A 22,813-nucleotide genomic window follows, 5' to 3' on the forward strand; every position below is an offset into this window, starting at 1 on the left:
TAATCATGCTCTTTCCACCAGACCAAACTCTCTCAATAAATAAATAGGTTCTGAGTAAAGGTTTATCAGAAGATTGAAGAGTATTATATACTTATTTCCTGCTTTAAAACAACTTGCCCTCATAGGAACAATATTGTGTTGTTGTTGTTTTTTTCCTTTAAGCAATTTTAGTTAATTTTTATTCTTTTTAACATTTAAGTCCTGGTGATCCAAAAATATATTTTATTTTTTGGTGTAGATTGAGGAAATTCTCATGCAGCAACATGCATAGAAACCTAATCAGGATAGCACTCATCTTATTGGACTAAATTCTCCCCACTGTTTCTAATATGATCTACTTAGATCTCAAATAATAACTGAAATATAATATTATTAGGAATGGCAATTCAAGTAGTCATATGTCCATTTCATTATATAGCAAATGGGTAAAAAAAATAGCTGATTTGAAAAACATACTTTCTTTTAGTGTAATAATACAGTGATATATCAACACAACTTCTATTGCCAATCAATACAGCATATTGAAATGTTCCTCATCCTTCCCTCATCTCTATCCATGTAGTCTATAACTAAATTCAAAGTCTTCTCATCTACAGCCTATAGTGGAATAGTGGGAGTAAACTCCCAACTTGTTTTCACATTTAAAATTTCAGTGCTTTAAAATGCATTCATAAACTGTAGGCATATTGCTCTTTATAAAATGGAAATCCATTCACTGCCCTCCTCTTCAGAATGTTTCTAGGACCTCTTTGCTATACTTCATAGACTCCTCCATATACCTTCTGCTCCATCCACACTGTGCTGCTTAAAGATCTCAATATATTCCTCCAAGTGCGTGTCCTTCATCCGAAACACCCATCTCCTTCTCAGTGATGTCACCAGGAAAATTCCTACTCACCTTTCAAGTCTTCCTTTCAACATTCCTCCCTCAGAGAAGTCCTCTCCAGTTCACTGACAGAATGAGGCCCTTTTCCTTTCACATCTGCATATAGACTAAGTATTCATTGGTCATAGAACTGTTCGCCTTGAATTGCAATTATTATTACTAATAATTACAGAGCCTTTATTAACTTCCAAACATTGTACTAAGTATTGTATGTAAACATGTACTTTGGGTTATTTAAATCTCACACCAACCCAATGAGGGATGTCCTTCTACTGTCCCACATTTTACAGATGAAGAAAGGCTCAAGAGAAGCTAAGGGAATGACCCAAAGTTAAATGATTAGTTATTCAATCCAGGAAAGAAATGAAAGTCAGTGTACGTAAAGTTGTGTTTTTAACTATTATATAATTCTGCTCTCCTTATCAGAATGGGAGTTCTTGAGAATGACAATGTAATACTTATAATCAATCTTTAGCCTAGCAAAGTGCCTAGCATACAATGTGTGCTTAATGAATACTTGTTGACTAAATGAATAAAATGCTTCTCAAATCGAGGTAAAATATGTTTTTAGAATAACAACTGGGAAACAAAATAATCCACTTAATTAGAATAAGTTTTATTGTGATAAATATCACTTATCACTTAGATGTATTTTATTCTCTGACTGCTTTACTTAAAAATTCTGTTAAGGGAGTTGCATTCTGAGTACTCTAGTTTTTATGTGCAAAAAATGTGAAGGTGAAGTGTTTGGTGATTATTTATTCTGACAAAATTACCAAGGTGAGGGGATCCTGAGCCAACTGCTACTCTGAGGTTCATGCTATCTCACCCGCACCTGTGAGTAGTATCAGCAGTGCCTGAGTAGAGGATTGACTTTTTTCTAAGACAAAAACAACTAAAGCACAAATGCTGTTGTCACATCCTGATTTTTAAAAAATTCCTTTCAACTGTATTTTTTAAGAATCTATTTTATAAGCAGGCACTTTGGAGGGATTCAAATGCTCCACACTTTAAGGGGCTTTTCGACTACTGACTAGTAACAAGTGTTTTTAGAGATAATTTTATTGTGCAAAACATATTGTGTTAAGGTGAGAAATGCTAAGACAATACTGAGAGGGAGTGATCAATTCTGATAAAATAGAAAACTTTCTGTATTGGGAGGCATGTAATCCATGGACTGAAAATGTAAGATTTAATCGGTGGAGGACAAGCGGGAGAAGCATGCTGGGAGAACTCCACACATTATGTTTAACTATACTACACATAATGGCAGAAAAGCGAGAATGTTCAGTACATTTGGGACATGGAGAGAAACAAAGTTGGGATGAGAGTGTAGGTGAAATGTGAAAGAATTTGATATAAAGAGTTCAGGCATTTAAGCTAATGAAGAAGTTGAGCATGGGGAAAGCAATGTGGATAATTACACATGTGGGGGAAATCCAGACTTTTCTTAATTTTATGATTATATGTATTATAATTATATAAACATGTACATCTGTATAGTTATTGAGAGGTAAGGTACATGGTATACAATATTTACTCATTTTCAAAATAGTACATTTAAACATAAATAGTCCTCATGAATACTTACTGTTACATCTGAGTATTTGGCAAAATATTTTTCAACATTATAATTTAAGCATAGCAGTGATCAATGTACAACTATAAAACATAAGTTACACTCTTTGAAATATTTTGTATAGCAGATTTAATAAGATTGTCTCCATATTTTTTTAGAAAATATATATATTTAATATGTTTTTATTGATTTATTTAGAGAGAGAGGGAGGGAGAGAGAGATAGAATCATTGATGTGAGAGAGAAACTTCAATCAGCACTGTCTCCTGCACACCCCCTTCTGGGGATAGAGACTGCAACCCTAGGCGTGTGACCTGGAATGGAACCGGGACTTCTTGGTCCAAGCCACATCAGCTGGGCTATATTTTCTGTTCTTAAAGAATCACAATGTTGCACCCTTATCTTAGCTTTAGTTTATATCTGTGTAAAATAAGACAAAATTACTTGCTGGTTGGCTTTTTGTTGTTATTGTTAATATATAATTAAAGTGTAAGAAAGGCTAAGCATAAATCATTATGAAAGTTGTCCACATAATTTTTCAGAAACTTAGTAAATGGGAAAGTACCTCCAATATATTGTATTATTTTGGAAGGCATAATAGATTATAGAGTCCTTTCTCTTCACGCTGTTACATTTTGACCCTTGAGCATCTACCATTGAAACCTTCCTCCATTTGCCCATCCCTAGTGCTGGCTCCTCCACCACTAGGCTGTGAGGCTAGCAGAACCATTATTGCAAGTAGACTGAGCTCCTGACAGTGGTAACAAAATCAACGCGGTGATTACAAGATAGAGAACGAGGGATTGACCAGCATGATGCTATCCAATACAGTAGCTACTGGTCACATGTGGCTGTTTAAATTAAAACTAAGCAAATGAAAAATTCAGTTCCTTAGTTGTACCAGTTACATTTCAAATGCTCAATAGCCACAGATATCAAACAGTTCAGATTTATAGAACATTTTCATCATTGAAGAAAATTCTATTGGACAATGTTAGACTCTGATGTTAGACCTGACTATACTACTAAGTTATTAATCTTTCATGAAATATTCATTCTCTCTGGGCTTCATTTTTCTTTATATAACATTATGATAAAAATGATAACACTGGCCTTACTTACCTGAGGAACCATGCAAAGACATGTTAGCTAAAACCCTTTTTAACATTGTGCTAAAATCACATCACTGTAAAGTGCCATGTATCACTGTATTATTTTGGGGGGCTCATGGGCTTGACAGCAGGTTTTTAAATGCTACACTGAGTTCCTTTGAGATCTCTATCACGACATCCTAAATGGCACATTTTTGGTACTGTTACATGCAGGGCACTGACACGATTTTGGATTGGTGCTTTTTTATTCTTCCATTTGGGAAGGGAAAGCATTTTAGCTAAATTGTGCATCCATATTTAACATTTAATAAATCTGCTGAGAAATGGCCAGAATGTGAACCTAACTAACAACAACCAAAGAGCATGCTGATAACATGTGACTTTGTCTACACGTTAGGATCCAAAAGAGTGAATTAGCATAGAAGCTAATATGTATCTTTCAGTGGGGTTTACAAAAGTCTTTGCTTCATGACATTTAGGTGAAATACTTCTCTTGAAACATTGTAAGGCAGAATGCCACAAAACAAAGGTCGTATGCAGATGGCTGCTGAAATATCTTTAGCAGCATAAAACATTCAATTATATAATTTTCTGCCTTGGTGTGAATTCATACCTTTCCCCCTTCCCCCATAAAACACATTTTGTATTTCTTCCATAATCTATGTGATTAAGCAGCATAAATATTGGGATCTAATGACCAAGTTAGGCATTGTTGATATTGTGGATAGGGAGGTCCCTGTGCTTGGCTGAAGGAGTCTGGCCAAGTAGTATTTATTCAGTGGCCAGGACACCCCACGAAGACCAGCCATGGTGTCCACGGCAAGGCACAGGGAAGCAAATGAGGGTGCAGCCTCATGTGTTCTTATGGCTTATATGGGGTGAGGATCTGTGAATTTACGGAACTCATAAGAGTAGATATATTTAGGTTATATTTCTGCTCAATATACTTTCATGTACCCCTTCAAAGATACTCTTAATGAAGGAAAATATAATAACATAGCCTTTTGCAATTTAAAGACATGGGTTAGAGTTTCTTGAGATCTCATTCTGAAAACCTGTTTTCTGCCAAATTTTATGCTAAGAGCTTTTGATCTACTTGCAGATGTGACACAACTGAATTTTGACATTTGAGTTTAATTGATTTTTATAATATTGCATTTGCTCTTTTGGTACCTCAACAAATAGGTTTCAACATCTTTGTTATCACAATTTTTTGTTTTAGTTTTAGTTTTTTGTTATAATAAACTGCAGGATGCAAACTAGAGGCCCGAGTCAAAAATTTTAGAGCAATACATGCAGCAGGCAAGCAATTCTAATTGCTCATTTATTAATGTGGCACCATCTCTTGAATCCTTACATACCCCTAGGAAGCAAGGGGCAACTGGTCCCCTGTGAACACATTATTGCTGTTGTTATTAGTAACTGCTATTATTCTGAGGCTTAGAGAGATTACCTGATACACTCTAACATAGTTTCTCATAGGTATTGTTAGTAAAGAACTCCTGAACTCTATGACCATTATTTTCTTTCCTCTCACATATTAGGTAATACATTTTTATGTTCATACAGATTTTAAATTTATAGTAGTCATTTAATCAAGTCTAACTTTCACTTTGAAAATTATATGCTCTAAAAATTTCTCCACAACTAGAAATCGTCATGAAATGGATGTGAGTCTCTCTTCTACACTTGAATTTCAGAGTTAACAGCAATTGGATAATTTCATCTATTTCCACCATTTCCTCTAAAACACAAATGTTACAAATTCTGAAATATGAAAGTATCTGTTGGACTAGATATAGCCAATTTTCTTTTATTGTTTTTATTGATTAATTTATTTTTGTTACAGATATTTCTCCTTTTCCCCCACTGATGCCCGCCCCCCGCCATGTCCACAGCTTTGTTGTCCATGTCCATTGTTCATGCATGCATGCATATAAGTTCTGTGGTTTATCTCTCCCCCACCACCCCGTCTTCTGGGGATTGTCAGTCGGTACCCCACTTCCACATCTCTGGAACTACCCCGTTCCTCAGACTGTTATGTTCATTATATCCCACAAATAAGTGAGATAATATAATACTTCTCTTTCTCTGTTTGGCTTGTTCCAGGTCCCTCCATGTCGTCTCAAAGGACAAGAGATCTTTCTTTCCTACAGCTGCATAGTACTCCATTGTGTATATGTACCAAAGCTTTTTTATCCATTCATCTACTGATTGACATTTGGACTGTTTCCAGATCTTAGCTATTGTACATAGTGCTGCTACAAACTTGGGGGTACATATATTCTTTCTGATTGATGTTTCAGGCTTCTTAGGGTATATTCCTAGAAGTTGGATCACTGGGTCAAATGAAAGTTTAATTTTTAATTTTTTTAGGTAACACCATATTGTTTTCAATAGTGGCGGCACCAGTCTGCATTCCCATCAGCAGTGTACCAGAGTCCCCTTTTCTCCACACCCTCGCCAACACTTGTTATTTGATGATTTGTTGATGGCGGCCATTCTGGCAGGTGGGAGGTGATACCTCATTGTTCTTTTAATTTGCATCTCTCTAATGATTAGTGATGTTGAGCACTTCTTCATATGTCTCTTGGCCATTTGTATGTCCTAATTTGAGAGGTTCTATTTAGTTTCTCTGCCCATTTTTTAATTGGGTTCTTTGTTTTCCTTTTGTTGAGTTTTATGAGCACTCTATATATATTGGAAATTAACCCTTTATCTGATATATCATTGGCAATGATGCTCTCCCATACAGTGGGTTGCCTTTCCAATTTGATGACTGTATCTTTTGCTGTGCAGAAGCTTTTGAGTTTGATGTAGTTCCATGTGTTCATATTTTTCTTTGTTTCTGTTGCCTTAGATAATGTATCAGTAAAAATTCTGCTGCGTATGATGTCTGAAATTTTGTTCCGTACAGTTTTTTCTAGGATTTTTATGGCACAAGAATAGGCATATAGACCAGTGGAACAGAATAGAGAAGCCAGAAATGGACCCAAGGCAATATGCTCAATTAATATTTGACAAAGGGGGCAAAAGCATACAGTGGAGTAAAGACAGCCTCTTTAATAAATGGTGTTGGGAAAATTGGATAGCTACATGCAAAAAAATGAAACTAGACCATCAACTTACACAGTACACAAGAATACACTCAAAATGGATAAAAGACTTAAATGTGACTCATGGATATAGCCAATTTTCTATTGCACACATGTTGTTATTACTCACTTATAACATTGCAAAATAAAAACATAGCTTCATTTCTTTCTCCTGTGATCTTCTTATCAATTGATGATGTTCTACCAGACTTTCAAGTGAGAACTGTGGGACTTCCTCTCTCTCACCCACCATGAAAAGTAGCACAGTGTAGTAAAAACTGCAATATAATACGTATTGATTGATCTGGAATTTGTATTAACAGATATGGATTCAAATTCTGAGTGTATCTTTAACTGAGTACATGCCTTCACTTGTTATGGACCTCAAATTTCTTATTCTGAAATGGAGATGACAAACCATACCTGAAGAGTTTGTTGTGAATAATAACTATGAATAATTAAATGTCAAGTGCTTGGATCTTCAATAGTGTTGAGAAGAAAATAAATGTTCCTAAACTTGTGTGACCTAAAGCAAGAAATATTTGAGCTGCATCTTAGAGATTAAACCAGTTGGTCACTGCAATGACCTCATGAAAGGCTTTTAGGAGACAGTTTTCCCATTCTTATGAGCTTGTCTTATGATGGGATAAGTAAGAGAGTTACTTTGGTATATACAAAGAATGTATGAACCGAGATACTAAACTTTAAACTGGGAAAATAGGGAGAGACCAGATTATAAAGATTCTTCTATGACAAATTCATGCTTTTAGATTATAGAGAACCAGTGAACGTGTATAAGCAAGGAAGAAGCATAATAGGGTTGTATGCATCTCTCTGTGTGTGTTCTTGGTTCACAGTGAACTATTTTGACTCAAATTCCAGATAGAAAATGTACTGGATTACCAAGAGCTAAAAACAGGCTGCAAATTCACAGGGGTGCCTAGAATTGATAAATTATCAGGTAACAAAGTCCAAACATCAAATTTACGCGCAATGGCTTCCTTAAATTATCTATGTTTTCTATTCCGGATCTGTCCATTCAAACAAAGTAAACAATTATTTTAGGGACCAAACTTTTATGACTTTTAAAAAAAATTATTGTTATTATTATTGTTTTAGGATATTCAATCTGGCCTCTCTACAGGGTTCTGGGAGAAAATGAGAACAGGATGGCATTCCCATTACTAATAAAATGCCAGTCAAAGAAATGTTCTCACCTAGAGCAGTCTTAATAACTGTTTTATTATTTCTTGTGCTTTAATTGGAATGAGAATGTTTACCTCCAGGGAAGTCTTTGTACATGTCGGTTCACTGAGGAATCTAACAACTCTATCAGTAAACGTTCTTTGGCTTTAAAAATGAATTAAATATATTACATGTTTTAAACAAAGGAACAGGAAAAAATGAGTGAGAAGACAGTAGGGTGGCTAAATGAGAGATTATAAGTACAATTTATGAAAAAAAAAATGATTCCCTTTTATTATATCACTTGTGTAGCCTCATGCATGACTTAAATAAACAGTTTTTCCATTTTATCCCACCTGCTGCATTAGTTAATACTTCGATAGTCTTACATGTTAACGTTGATAGAAATCCATATTTTGAGCATGTTTATTCATTCTGTTAAAAATATTTGTTGAATTCACACCTCTTAAACAACTTTCTCAAAAGTTATAGTGATTTGCAGGCCAGTGCCTTCCATACAGAAATAAATGTAAACTCCTCATTGGGACAATAAAGTCACTCACACTGTACCTCCTGACACAGCTCCTCTACCTACCAATGCACACCTCAGAGATTTAGCCACACATAAGGTGTTGTTATTCTACCTGTGTGCCCTTGCAATTGTTACTTCCTTTTCCTAGTGTTCCTGCTACTCTTTGCCTGGTGACCTCATCGTTCAAGGCTCTGCTTTAACTCTCAAACATCATTTCTGTTATTTAAGTCTTTGTAACCACCCGCTCTGTGAGTGTAGTTTTGGTTGATTAATAGATTAATATAATCCATCTATAATGAAGGAAAAGATCTACTTATACTGGTTGAAGGAGGGAATCACAGGGCTCCTCTCTTCCTACTGAACAAGACCTAAGGAAAAAGTAGTAAATAAATATTCTACTATATATAAAATACCTCACTGCTATCTTCTTTCCCCCAACAACCAAAAATATCAATAATTTGCATGCATGATTTTTTTTTTTTGAAACAACTATAATTTTAAAGTCTGTACCCTGGAGCTAGAACCAGAAAATAAGATTGTGCAGCTCTTGACTTTCAGGTGTCATCAGCAGAAATCTGAACTCCCTGGAAATTCCTCAGAGGTGACAGGGAGAGGAGAAAGAGGGGGCTTTGGACAACCCAACACCATCTCAGGCAGAGCAGTCCCACCTTTATCTGATTTACACATTGGTTTTATGGGTAGGATTTCCTTTTAAAAAAATCAAAACAGAAAACTGGTGCTTTAATTATTTTTAATTTTGAAAATTATTGGTGTAAACATCATGACTTTCCATATTAGTGGTTCAAGGCATTAGGAAATTTATTCCCCAACTAATGAATCAGGAATTGGTATTCAAAGCAGTTTGGGTCAGATGCAGGTTTCTTTAATTAACTCCCAGTGTGGTTCACTAAAGACAGATGGCTGCAGTTTCAGTGCTTTGGTTAAGGATGGCATGCTGATTCCAGTTCACCCAATTCTAACAATGACAAGAAACAGAATTTTACCCATGACAGTAAAAAAACAAAACCTGAGTAAATATTTTCTTCTTTTGCACATTCATGAAATTCACCTGACATAGGGGAAAGCATTATGTTTCTTTGTTGACTTAGGTATAAACAGGGTGGGCACAGATTCCAAGTCTAAAAGACATCAAAAACTTCCTAGGGGTTTTGACCACTACATGGAGCAAACATATTCTTTTCAAGACTATTCTGGCCCCTATGCCTTGTCTAGCTAATATGCACACACCCTTTTGATTATCACTGTTAGGAATAGGCTTATCTCCAAAAGAAAATATAAATCCAAGAAATAGTTCATTGGTTTCTGATTATGTGCAACATATTAGATCTCAAAGGAATAAAGTTGATCATGGAAGTCATTCAAAGGACAGTATAAAAAGGGAGATAAAAACTGGAACTAAGGAATATAATACAAAGAAGAAAGAAGAGCAACAAATGCTAGAGCAAATAAAGTGTAAAGGGAGTAAAAGGAAGAACGATTGTTTTCAATTTGGACAAGCCATGGGAAATCAAACACGGACACCTTCCCGTTTTATTTCTGGAATGGCATTACTCTGTGCCCAATTAAACATCAAGCCCAGAATCAGTTTCCTTTTCTCCTTTCTTTACTGCTTGGATTGATGATTCATGTGCAGATCCCTCTAAGATGTATGAGCAATCTCTGGCCACTGTGTTTAGGGTTTTATAATAAAAATACAATGGGGACGACATCAGACCCCAGTGTAAATCTGAGTGCTACCCCTTTCTTTCATCCATGAACTCACATTCTTCTCATTGTTTTCCCTTCACTGTTGTGATTTTTTTGTCTTTGTTCTCCTGCAGCTTTGAATTTCTGTATTGTAATTATCATATTGCGTAGTAACTGCTGGTTTACTCCATCTCCTCCATTACTATAAACACTATGAGAAAAATGCTCACTTGATTTTCATGACATCCCCAATATGTATCCCAGTGTGGGAAATATATATCTATTAAATAAATATTTATAAATAACAATTTTTTCCATACAAAGTGTAATCATAAATATTATCCTACTTGAAGGAATGTTTCAATAAACTAAACAGGTCAATGGTTGAGCCTGAGGTACTGTAACATGGACAGTTAGTTATTACAAGATACCAAATATAAAAATAACAAGGCACCAACTTTTAGTTTAAAGAAATTTAAGGCTAAACTTAAGAATACCTGTAAGCCCTGGCCAGTTTGGCTCAGTGGTTAGAGCGTCGGCCTGTGGTCCGGAGAGACCTGGGTTCAGTTCCCGCTAAGGGCACGTACTTCGGTTGCAGTTTGTCCCCGGCCCTGGTTGGTCGTGCGGGTGGCAGCCACTCGATGTGTCCCTTCACGTCGATGTTTCTCTCTCTCTCTCCCTTCCTCTCTCTCCCTCCCACTCTATCTGTACAAAAAATGGAAAAATATCCTCGGGTGAGGATAAAAAAAAAAAAAAAAAAAAAGAATACCTGTAAAATACTATATATTATTTTTTAAATAAAAGGTTTAATAAAGTTTTTAATAGAAAGTTTAAATGTTAATTACTTATGTATGACCTTTTTGCATTGCCCGTTTGGAAGGCTTGTCTCTGAGGCAACTTTAAACAATCTCAAAGAATATGCTTTTCCAAATAAAATTGATTCGTAAAAAGGTCATCTACATGATTTAGAGACATGTGGGTCAGGCAAGTAGATACGTAATTGCAAATGAAATGTTAACAGTTTGGGAGTTTTTAATGAAAGCCTATTTGGCATTTTGGCAACATCAGACTTTAAAAACGTTTTATCTAATAAATTAGCAGGGCACTAAAACGTCCATATAACACTGTTTTTACTGTGGTGAATTTCAGTTTGAAGTAAGCCAATGTGACTAAAAAATATTGGTAACTTCAGAAAATATCTGAAGAGTACTGGCCATTTATAAACAAAGAATTATTTTTATTTTTAAAAATTTATCTTTACTGTTGAAAGTATTACAGATGTCCCACCATTGACCCCCTCCTCCCTGCCTTCCCCACACTACTGTCTGTATCCATTGGTTATGCATATATGTATATAAGTCCTTTGGTTTATCTCTTTCTGCCCTTCCTCCCCCCTTCCCTCTGAGAAGGTTCTGCAACAAAAAAATCATTTTTAAATCACTGTAATGGCATGACCTAACTATAACACCCTTAACATGTTGTTACATATATAACTATTTATCTCTCTTTCTACAATCATCCTGTATATACAGATATAAAGCCTGCTTCTTATTTACATATTAATATTAATTTTCATTACTGATAGACAAGAATAATAATCATAGCAGAATCAAGTGCTCACTATATGCAAGGAACTATGCTGAGCATCATGAACATTTTCATGTCACTAATTAAATGTATGTGTATATATTGTAATTTTTTGTGTCTGCATAGTATATTAATATGGTATTATATGACTATATCATAACTATTGCTAGATATTTTTGTTATTTCCAAATATTCTGAGCTATATATATACATATTAGATGATTTTTTTCATAGTCAAACCTTTCATGCATCTTAAAACATTACTTTGAGATAAATTGTTAGAAGCATAATTCCTGAAACAAAACATTTACAATAGCTAAGATCTGGAAATAGCCCAAGTGTCCATCAGTAGACGAATGAATAAAAAAGCTGTGGTACATATACACAATGGAGTACTATGCAGCTGTAAGAAAGAAAGATCTCTTATCCTTTAAGAAGACATGGAGGGACCTGGAAAGTATTATCCTAAGTGAAACAAGGCAAGCAGAAAAAAACAAGTACCACATGATCTCACTTATTTATGGAATATAATGAACATAACAGTCTGAGGAATAGGGTAGACCCAGAAACATGGAAGAAGGGTACAGACTGACAATCCCCAGAAGAGGGGGGTTAGAGGGAGGGAAGAGAAACCAGAGAACTTATATGCATGTACGCATAACCAATGGACATGGACAACAAAGCTGGGAATGGGGTGTGGGGGATGGGGAGGAGGGTGTCAATGGGGTAAAAAAAGGAGAAACATCATAACAAAAATAAAATTAAAAAAACATTTACATATTTTATTAAAACATCATTATTTTGCTGTTGTATCAGAAAGGTAGTAAAAACAGTGAGCTTTTGATATGGATGGAAGAACTATCACCCAGTAATCTCATGCCAATTTACCCTTCCATTAATAGTTCATGATATTTCTTTCCCTACATCCTTGCTGACAATGGTATTATCATGTATCAATCATTGATGAGGTTGGATAGCCTTGAAGTTGATCCAGGTGGATTTATTTAATTCTGAAGGCACTGAATGATTAATCTCTCTCTTGATAGGTAGGTTAATATCTTCAGACATCTTAATAGATAGCCCAAGTAATGTGCCCTCACAGTATACCTAATGTTATCTATCTAGAGACAGAAGGGAATATTTAAATAGTATTATCACTTTGGTTTAAATGTGAACCGTAAGAAAGGCTCAATATATTTCAGCATACTTTCCATATGTCCACACATAACCAGTTATAATATAAAAAGACATAAGAGCAGTTATGCTCCAGGTGTTATATAATGTCACGCACAATGTAATTCTCAGGTTATAATATAGAGCCAGTTCATGGGATAAAAACAACAATAATAACAACTGCATTTAATCTCTTCTAGAGCACAGAAAGGCTAAGAATTTACTCACTTTTGCCCTTGCTTCTGCTATTTATTCAACTTCGTTTTCCAGACCTGCTCTAGGTTTCTTCTTTACCTGTTTGCATTCTACTGATCATTGGAACCAAGATCAAATGTCACTGTCTGCTTTCTTGTTCTTTCTAATTAGAATTGATTTTTTTCCTTTGGGTTTCCTAACATATTGTTTCTCTCTCTATGTTCTTTAAGTTTTCATTTTGCACAGTTCATTGTTAAGAAGGTCATTTTTCCTATTCTGATGCATTTTCCTGAAGGTGGGTTATATCTTATGCAACTGTGCAGAATAACCAGAACTGAACATCACAGTGGCTGGCAAAGTACATACTTTTAAATAGTTGTTGAATGAATAAGATTCAGTGTTTATTTACAGTGTTTATTTTTGTAGCTTGTAATATTCTAAAGTCTTTGGAGAATTATTTTTTAAATAAATAATTATTTTCAGGAAAATTTTTAATTTGTTCTTCAAAAGTACTCAACATATCTGTAGCATGTATAACAGCATTTCCCCTCATTCTGTCATTAAAATAAAGTCCTTCATTCTGATATACTTGACTTAAATGTCAATAGCTAAATATGATGAAATCAGCCTGGCTGGTGTGGCTCAGTGGTTGAGCGTCGACTCATGCATCAAGAGGTCGCTGGTTCGATTCCCAGTCAGGGCACATGCCCAGGTTGTGGGCCAAATCCCCAGTGGGGGGCATATAGGAGTTGGCCAATCAATGTTCTCTCTCATCGATGTTTTTATCTCTCTTTTCCTCTCCCTTTTTTTCTCTCTTTAAAGTCAATAAAAAAAAATTTTTTTAATGGTGAAATCATTAACTCAATTCCCTCACTGTTTCCTTTTTAGAAAAACCTACCACCATTTCACTTCATCTATAATTGAAATGGTCCTTATATCTATTTTCTTTTGTTCTCTACCTTGAAGAAGTTATAAATATGATATGAAATCATATTTAAGGGCCAAATAATCCATGTTGTATTTCTTTTTCTTTGATAATGTGCCAGATAATTATTCAAGCCATTGTTTCCCTTTGCCTGAGTTAAAACAGCCAATCTTTCTTTGATATGTTTTATTTTCTTTGGCCTTAAAAGAACACCGACAGCAGTAAAGTTTGGAGAGGTGACAATTTCTTCTCTAACAACTTTATTCAGCTGTTTATATTTTAATTCATTTCATTGAAATATCCCTCTCGCCCTGGCCAGTTTGGCTCAGCGGTTAGATCGTCGGCCTGCGGTTCAGAGAGATCTGGGTTTGGTTCCTGCTAAGGGCATGTACCTCCGTTGCAGTTTGTCCCCAGCCCTGGTTGGGTTGTGTGGGTGGCAGCCACTCAATGTGTCCCTTTCACGTCAATGTTTTTCTCTCTCTCCCTCCCATTCTCTCTGAACAAAAAATGGAAAAATGTCCTCAGGTGAGGATTAAAAAAAAAAAAAAAGGAATATCCCTCTGACCAAACTTGTATTCTTGGTGTTTTTAAACATAACAGAAGTAGATGATAACAACGCATATATCACTTATAGATTTAGTCCAGATGAACTGGGGAAATGTGTTCTCATTTTATACTCTTTTTGGAGTTTTTCTTGATCAAATTATTTATATTGAATTGGGAGACATTTACATGCTAGCAAATTATTAATACATGTAATTGTCATAATTTGTAATCTATTTAATAATAATTTGTGAGGTCTCATATATAGGTTAGTTTTATCGGGTCCTACAATAGTTATTGATAAAGAGACAAGATGCCAAAGTCACAAAGAAGAACATTAATGAATCCAAATTCTGTTGCCAGGTCATTATTAGTTTTAGGTAGACTATTAGATGAAACAAAAAATTTTCATGATAAATTTTCATGATCTCAAATTTTTTATCTTGCTTTGGGTATACATAGGACAATTTAAGTCTAAATTAATGAATTTTCTAATTAAATTTGTATGACATAATATTTAGTTCATGTTAAATAACAGTTAAAGATGAATAGTAAAGGAAATTGTATATGGTTGCTTGTTTTCTTTAAATCTTGCTTTACAAAACATCTCTTTCATTATTTGTTTTATTAATATGAGTTATTAACCACTTATAATCAACATTTATAAAGATAATTGAGTATAAGAGCTTACGTGGGTCCTCGTTTTATACACATATACATGGAAGAAGAAATTGAACCAATAATCCAGAACGAAGAGTCTATTCAAAGTGGGCTGTTGAATCTATTTTTTGAGCAACTACTATGTCATGTGTTATCCCGATAAATCTAAAATTAGAAATGTTTATTTACTTAATTACTTTATTTGTCTAGGGAAAGAGCTAGGGTATAAACTTAAGTTTGTCTGACAGCAGCCAATGTTGCTAAGAAAGAAACTCTGGAATGTAATAACATAAGTACAGCATCTCTAGATAACATTGAGGGACAGAATTTCTCCGTCTACAACTCTTGATACCCTTTCACTGAGGTCTATGCATCTAACAAGGCACATGCTAGCTAGTGGTCCGAATTTTTAAATTATGTTGCTGTCTGTTAAATGGAAACATTAAAACAAAATGATAGGCCTACATTTATGATATTTAATTAAATGATTGAATTATATATATATTGAGCCGTACACAGCTTAGCAGTCGTCTGGAGGAGCCCTTCCCATATGTTTTAGCAGAATCAACACTTGTCATTTTTTCACTGTTGGTTGATTCAGAAAACATGTGGTGACCAAAATCTAGAATAAATTGAGGGATGCTTTTAAGTGCTTTGGATTTTACTGTGTGTGTTACATGCCTTTGGGTTGGCTCCAAGTCCTGCCAAGCCTGTGAATGAGTGATGTCCTACAATGTCCTGTCCTTAAGAGCCCTGCTCAGTTCCTGTAGACTCATGTCTAAGGCTTCTTCTATGGAGCCAATCCATCTCACATTCCGTCATCTTCTCTTCCTGCTGCCTTGTTTTTTTCTCAGCATTATTGTCTTTTCCAAAGAACCCTGCCTTCTCATGATGTGCTCAAAGTGGGACAGCTGCAGTTTTGTCATTTTTGTCTCCAGCGATGTTTCAGGCTTCATTTTCTTTAGGGCCGCACCTGTTCATCCTTCTGGTGGTTCAGGGCATCTGTAGATCTCTCCTCCAGCACTGCCCAGTTTTCATCACAGTAAAGTCACCTTTCTGTAGAAACATAATGTGTGAAATACATTGTGACTACATAGTGGAGCTTGGTATGCTTATGGATTCATAGCTTCCTCACAAATACTCCTTTGGGTGCTGCAGTTGATTGCAGCCCATCATGTGGAATCATTGGTGTAGTCAATTGCTCTCATTCCAGAGTTGAACTAACTGTGGCCAAGAAGGGACGTGATTTGTTTATCTTCATATAACTTCTAAGTACCCTACAATAATTAGAATCCAGAATTGCTCAATTTTGGTCTTCCATGCTTTCCCCCACACTAAAATATTTCATTGTGTTTGCTCATGACCTCTTTGAAAATCCAGTGGACTGTTAGCCCGGAGAAAATGTACATGTGTGCATCCATGTGAAATTCCTTACATAGTCCTAAGAGAGTTCACAAACCTGTTAGAGGCTACTCACAAGCCCCAGATAATAACACTCGTCAGAATGATCAGCTTGCCGCTGTGTTGAAAACCAAGTGATCTGGGAGGCAGTCAGAGTGGGTATCCAGAGGCCAATTCTGAAATCCCAAAGATTGAGGGTAGTTTTTAGACCATATTTAAAAAAAAATTTCCCTTGATTTTAACAGGAAATGCTTGATATAATGTACATTTATTAGAAGCTTTATTGGAGCTATAAATAATGTTTTTGGAGAGTGCTTTTAGAATCTAGACCTCTAAAAATTTTTTTAAAGGAAAAAATCTAACTCTCACTCTTATTTCACTAAATTAATTGAACATACACACACACACACACACACACACACATGCAAAAACAACAAACAAAAGGAAAAAATGGAGAGTGAAAATCTTTCCTGCTTAACTCTGTGGTGTTTTAAAAAGTAACGCCAGCCTTTATCGAGAGAGCGACAGGGAAGTTAATAATGTGACTCATAAATATGGAGGAGCAGGATCCAGAGACAGTGCCTGCCGATTCCTGTGGCTTCTGGTTGCCAAGAGACAAAGTTTGACCCACTTAAATTAAGTTTAGTGGTCTAACAAATGCCAAATTTATGATAAAATGTTGCCTTTTGTGGTAGAAAATTTCTATTTAAAATATACAGTCCTTTTAAAGTGTAATCTTCTTTCTAAATAATGACAAATACATGCAGCTTTTAAATTGAGGTTCTTTATTCTTTCTTTTTTTGGGTTAGCATTCACGTTGCAAATTCTAAACAATGATGCCTTCTCCTAGATAGTCAAAACAATCTAACACAGAGGTTTTGCTTCTAGAATACATTCTTTTTGCCAAAAATTCTGAAGGCTTTACTTTTTGATGCTGGTGTATTTGGCTGCGTGCAAATAACTACTAGTCGAACTGAGGGGAGGGGCAACAGGAGGAAAGAGCTTCCTGAGTGACTATGACTGCCTTCCTTTCGGTATCTTTTCAGTCCTGGTGCACTCAGCCAAGTTCTTCCAAAACACCGAGGAATAAAGAGGACTTTATCTGTAATGAGGCTGACAACAAATCAGCATTGTATGCCTTAAGTTTCAGCCTTCTGAAAAGAAAGGTTAAAAAAAAAGAGACTATAAGAAATGAATGATAGCATTTTTCTGTGAATGGTTTAAATGTATAAATAGTTGAATCATGAATATTTAACTTCTAATTGAATATTAAACAATTGAAATGTAATTGCTAAATATTTAATTAATTTATCTATGTAAACTTGGAGTGCTGGACTCATTTATTTATTGAACAGTATTTTGCCGAGTGACTACCATGGGTCAAGAGCCATTCTAGACATGGGATCAACAAAGAACAGAGCATGGAGTTACCCTCATGGGACTTATGTATTTGTGGGTTCTGGTTTGAAGTCTTTTAAGCAGTGCATTGCTCTATGATTGATGTGTAAACCCACAGCCTTCCATTGATTTAGAAAAGCTGTTTAGGGCAGCTTGGAAAACTGCTTCAGAGCACAGCTGCTGATACCTTTCTTCTTCTTTTTATCCCTCCTCCTCCTTCTCTTCCTCCTACATTGCTTTTGATATCAATATAATTAGAGATTAAGCTTGTTTCATTCTATCAAGAGTAGGTGGTGGTAGCCATAACTAGTGTTCTAAATATTATAATTATCAATTATTCTATCTTTTGGAAAATGTGGACATTCTGTTTTTCATAAGTGCTAGTTTTTTTAAAAGTCATTAAAAATCTTGCCCTGGCCGGTTTGGTTCAGTGGTTAGAGCGTCGGCCTGCGGTCCTGAGAGACCGGGGTTCGGTTCCCGCTGAGGGCGCGTGCCTCGGTTGCAGTTTGTCCCCGGCCCTGGTCGGTTGTGCGGGTGGCAGCCACTCGATGTGTCCCTTCACATCGATGTTTCTCTCTCTCTCTGTTCCTCTCTCTCCCTCCCACTCTACCTGAACAAAAAACAAAATGGATAAAAAATAAATAAATAAAAGCCATTAAAAATCTTCTGAGGAAACGATCATCTGACTATTTTCTTACCCTTACCTAAACATCAAGACGAAGTAAAGATGATAATCACCTCCTTTTTCATTATAGACAGTTTTCAATAAACAATTCAATAAAAGGCTTTTTAAATTAAATGTATTGGGATGATATAGGTTAATAAGCTTATATAGGTTTCAAGTGTATAATTCTATGATATATCATTTATATATTGCATTGTGTGTTTAACACCCCAAATCAAATCTCCTTCCGTTACCACATACTTGACCTCCTTTACCCTTTACTATCCCCACCCACATTGCCTCTGGTAATCACTAAACTGTGGTCCATGTCTGTGAGTGGATGGATCTTAGAATATCATACTGAGTTAAATAAGTCAGACAGAAAAGGACAATACATTTTTTAAAATAGATTTTAGAAAGGGAAGATGAGAGAATGAGAGAGCGAGAAAGAGATTTGTTGCCTCACTTATTTATGCATTCATTGGTTAATTCTTGTATGTGACTGGGGATTGAACCTAAAACCTTGGCAAATTCGGGTGACGCTCTAAACAACTGAGTTACCTGGTTAGGGCAATAAAAGGTTTTTATTTGTGTTTTATTTTGAATTCTGTCATGGGCTTTAGGCAGCTTGTTATAATTTCATTTTTTTAAATGTTTGAGAAAAGAAAAAGTAATACATATTTCTTTTTTAATTTTTTCCCCTTTATTGATTTTAGAGAAAGGAAGGGAGAAGGAGAGAGAGATAGAAGCATCAATGAGAGAGAACATTGATCGGCCACCTCCTGCATGCCTCCCACTGGGATTTGGCCCACAGCCTGGGCATGTGCCCTGACTGGGAATTGAACCAGCAACCTCTTGGTGCATGGGTCGACACTCAACCACTGAGCCACCGCAGCTGGGCGAGTAATAAGTATTTCTAAGAAAAAGGAAAGTTATTTCCCCTGTTCTTCTGAGGTGGATACTATTGACCTTTTGAAATTCACTATGCAGGTTTTCACACCATGTTTGAAGTAAACCAGTCAAGTGCAGGTGGGGTATGAATCCTACCTTGGGATTCAGTGGAATAGGGCGACAAGATGTGTGCTGAGGCCCAGAATTAGCTTTAGCATCCTCACTTTTACTTCCTTGGTCTGAACTGCCATGACCTTTCACCTGGATTATTCTGATGGTTCTCCCTGCTTCTGCCTCTAGCCTCTGGCAGTGTATTCTCAATACAGCAGTCAGATGATCCTTCTGAATTGTCACTGGTATCATTTAGCTGCTCCAAGTCCTCTGGTTTATGATCTGTCCCCTCACAAGAATAGAGGCTCCATTAGGGCAGCAGATGTTATATGCTTGGCCACTACTGTATCCCCAGCGCTTGGTAGAATACTTGATATACAGCCGTCCCTCGCCACTTCATGCTTTGACTTTCACAGCTTTACTCTATTGCGATTTTTTCAAATATCTTCATTAAAAAGTTGATCGAGACCTGGCCGCTGCATGGCCATAGCTTTTGTGGTGGATCATAATGAGTTCTAACTTCAACTCGACTGCTCTTAAAGATTTCCATGTACCTGTGCCCTACTCTTTCCTTGTGCTTCTTAGAGCCTTTTCAGCTATTTCCTGTGAAGCTAATTGCACGAAGGCCTCCCCCGTACTCCTCCCCTGGAAGCCACCGGCAATGTTATCCCATTTGGCACAATTTCCAACCCTGAGAAGACCTGAACAATTTCTTCCTTGCTACATCTAAGCCATACAAAGCCATCATTGGCCGTGTCAGGACTATTTGGACTAGTATGCTTCAATACCCAATCCATATCACCGTTGTTTGACTTGAATACTTCAACATATCTGTGTCCCATAGTTTCTCTGTCTTTTCTCAGGACCAATTTGACTTCATCTTCTGATTCAAGTTCAGCCAGGTCCCTATGACAGACCTGGGGCTGGCAGAGGGTATAACAGCATTGGCAGGGGAGCTAGCTTTGAAAAGATGAGGCGTGGTACTTATGGTGGAGGGTATGGAGGCTATGATGATTATAATGGCTATAATGATGGCTATGGTTTTGGGTCAGATAGATTTGGAAGAGGAATGTCTGACCATAGATATGGAGATGGTGGCTCTACTTCCCAGAGCACGATGGGACACTGTGTACACATGCGGGGATTACCTTACAGAGCTACTGAGAATGACATTTATAATTTTTCTTCACTGCTCAACTCTGTAAGAGTATATATTGAAATTGGTCGTGATGGCAGAGTAACTGGTGAAGCAGATGTCGAGTTTGCAACTCATGGAGATGCTGTGGCAGCTATGTTGAAAGACAAAGCAAATATGCAACACAGATATGTAGAACTCTTCTTGAATTCTACAGCAGTAGCAAGCAGTGGTGCTTATGGTAGCCAAATGATGGGAGGCACGGGCTTGTCACACCAGTCCAGTTATGGTGGCCCAACCAGCCAGCAGCTGAGTGGTGGTTATGGAGGTGGCTATGGTGGCCATAGCAGCAGGAGTGGATATGACCAAGTTTTACAGGAGAACTCCAGTGATTTTCAATCAAACATTGCGTGGGCAGCCAAGGAGCAGTGAACAGCAGCTACTACAGTAGTAATGTATATTGATCCTTATCACTGACTCTTGGTCAACATTATTTTAAAGGGAAAAAAAAAAACCCAAAAACTTAAGTTTAACAGTTTTGCAATACCAGCTTGTGATTTATGCTTACTCTAAGTGGAAATCAGGATTGAATTAAAGACTTAAGGTTCAGTATTTTTTAACACATATTTATCTAGGATGTAACAACTAAGTTGAATAAACTATAACTGTTACATGATTTTTAGCTTTTCTCATTAGTTCTATTGTAGGATGTACTTAAGCAGTAAGTATATTTAGGTTAAAGCAGTTGAATTATGTTAAATGTTGCTCTTACACATTACTTTGAACACTGTTTGGAAGCATGTTGAAAGATATGCTTTTTTTTTTTTTTGTAAAACTAAATATAGGAACTGTGTCTACAATTAAAAGTGAAATATTTGGCATGTTTGTTAATTCTAGTTTCAGTTAATAACTTCTAAGGCATGTAAGTTTAGGCTTTTTTTTTTTTTTAAGTTAATGGGGAACATTTGAGATGCAATACCAATACTTTAGGATTTTGGTCTTGGTGTTTGTATGAAATTCCGAGGCCTTGATTTAAGTCTTTCATTGTATTGTGATTTCCTTTTATAGGTGTATTGCGCTAAGTGAAACTTGTCAAATAAATCTTCCTTTAAAAAAAAAAGTTGATTGAGACAGTGAAAATGATACAGCACGTGCTCGTTTGTCTGAGTCAATTATACACTCCTGTATTACAATTAAAATTAAAATTACTGCACATATGGACTGTAGGCCTATGTATTTCAGCACCTCAGGAATCCTTCAACGCCAGGTGCAACCACTAGAGTGTGGAACGAATTAACAGCGACAAATGAGGGACTGATGAAACAAGGAGGGAAACTGTGTTATAAGGCCAGCGAGATACGGAATTGTGGAAGAGGGGCCAACCAGTGGAGCTCTAGTCAGGGATGGCTGCCGATTCTACTAGAGGTGCAGCTCTGGGATGAGGATGGTGGAGAATAACATCCTGAGATCTCTCTTCTGTACTCTGCATCCCTATTGCCGACCATTAACCAGCCCAGCTGGAAGCCAGGCGAGAAGGAATCCCAACTGTTTCTCTTCTTGGCATTAGCTTTCTTGGAATTAAAGCAGGGCAGAGAAGTATAGAGAAGGTATTTGGAGAGGATGGAGAAAGGGGGGCACAGGGGATCATCACCATAGGACATAATCATACCTCTGATTTTCTCACTGATCAGACCACACCTAGGTGGCTCTGCTAATTTTGGCCATCACCTCCTGATAGGGTCACTTACAGACAAAACCCAAAAAACAAAACACAAGCTATTTAAATATACATCATTGCAAATGTAGGGACTGGGATTTTTAAGTTTGAGACAACATGATTTAAGAGAACATACAGAACTGACTACATAATTTGTAAGGCCTGCTGCAAAAGGAAGATATGGGAGCGTTGTTGAAAAGTTATTAAGACTATCAGATCAGTGACAGTGGAGGAGTAAACCAAAGATGCTGCCATTCTAGGTCTCACTCCCAGGTTGTATGTCCCTATAGCAGCCCTGGGAACATGTCGGCCTCCATC

General features: G+C 36.4%; 2 protein-coding genes across 4 annotated transcripts in view; both read left to right on the top strand.

Annotated features, from left to right (window-relative positions):
- GRM5 (glutamate metabotropic receptor 5) overlaps window positions 1–22,813 on the top strand; it is a 508,001-nt gene that overhangs the window by 115,485 nt on the left and 369,703 nt on the right. The window lies entirely within an intron of this gene.
- LOC118627716 (heterogeneous nuclear ribonucleoprotein H-like) lies at window positions 20,518–21,242 on the top strand (the record flags this gene model as incomplete). The annotated part of the gene is made up of 2 exons (XM_036258179.1): window positions 20,518–21,141; window positions 21,192–21,242. Coding segments are annotated over 2 exons (675 nt in total), but the record flags the coding sequence as incomplete, so codon positions are not given.

Source organism: Molossus molossus, unplaced genomic scaffold (genome assembly GCF_014108415.1).
Source record: "Molossus molossus isolate mMolMol1 unplaced genomic scaffold, mMolMol1.p scaffold_m16_p_13, whole genome shotgun sequence".
NCBI classification, from domain to species: Eukaryota; Metazoa; Chordata; class Mammalia; order Chiroptera; family Molossidae; genus Molossus; species Molossus molossus.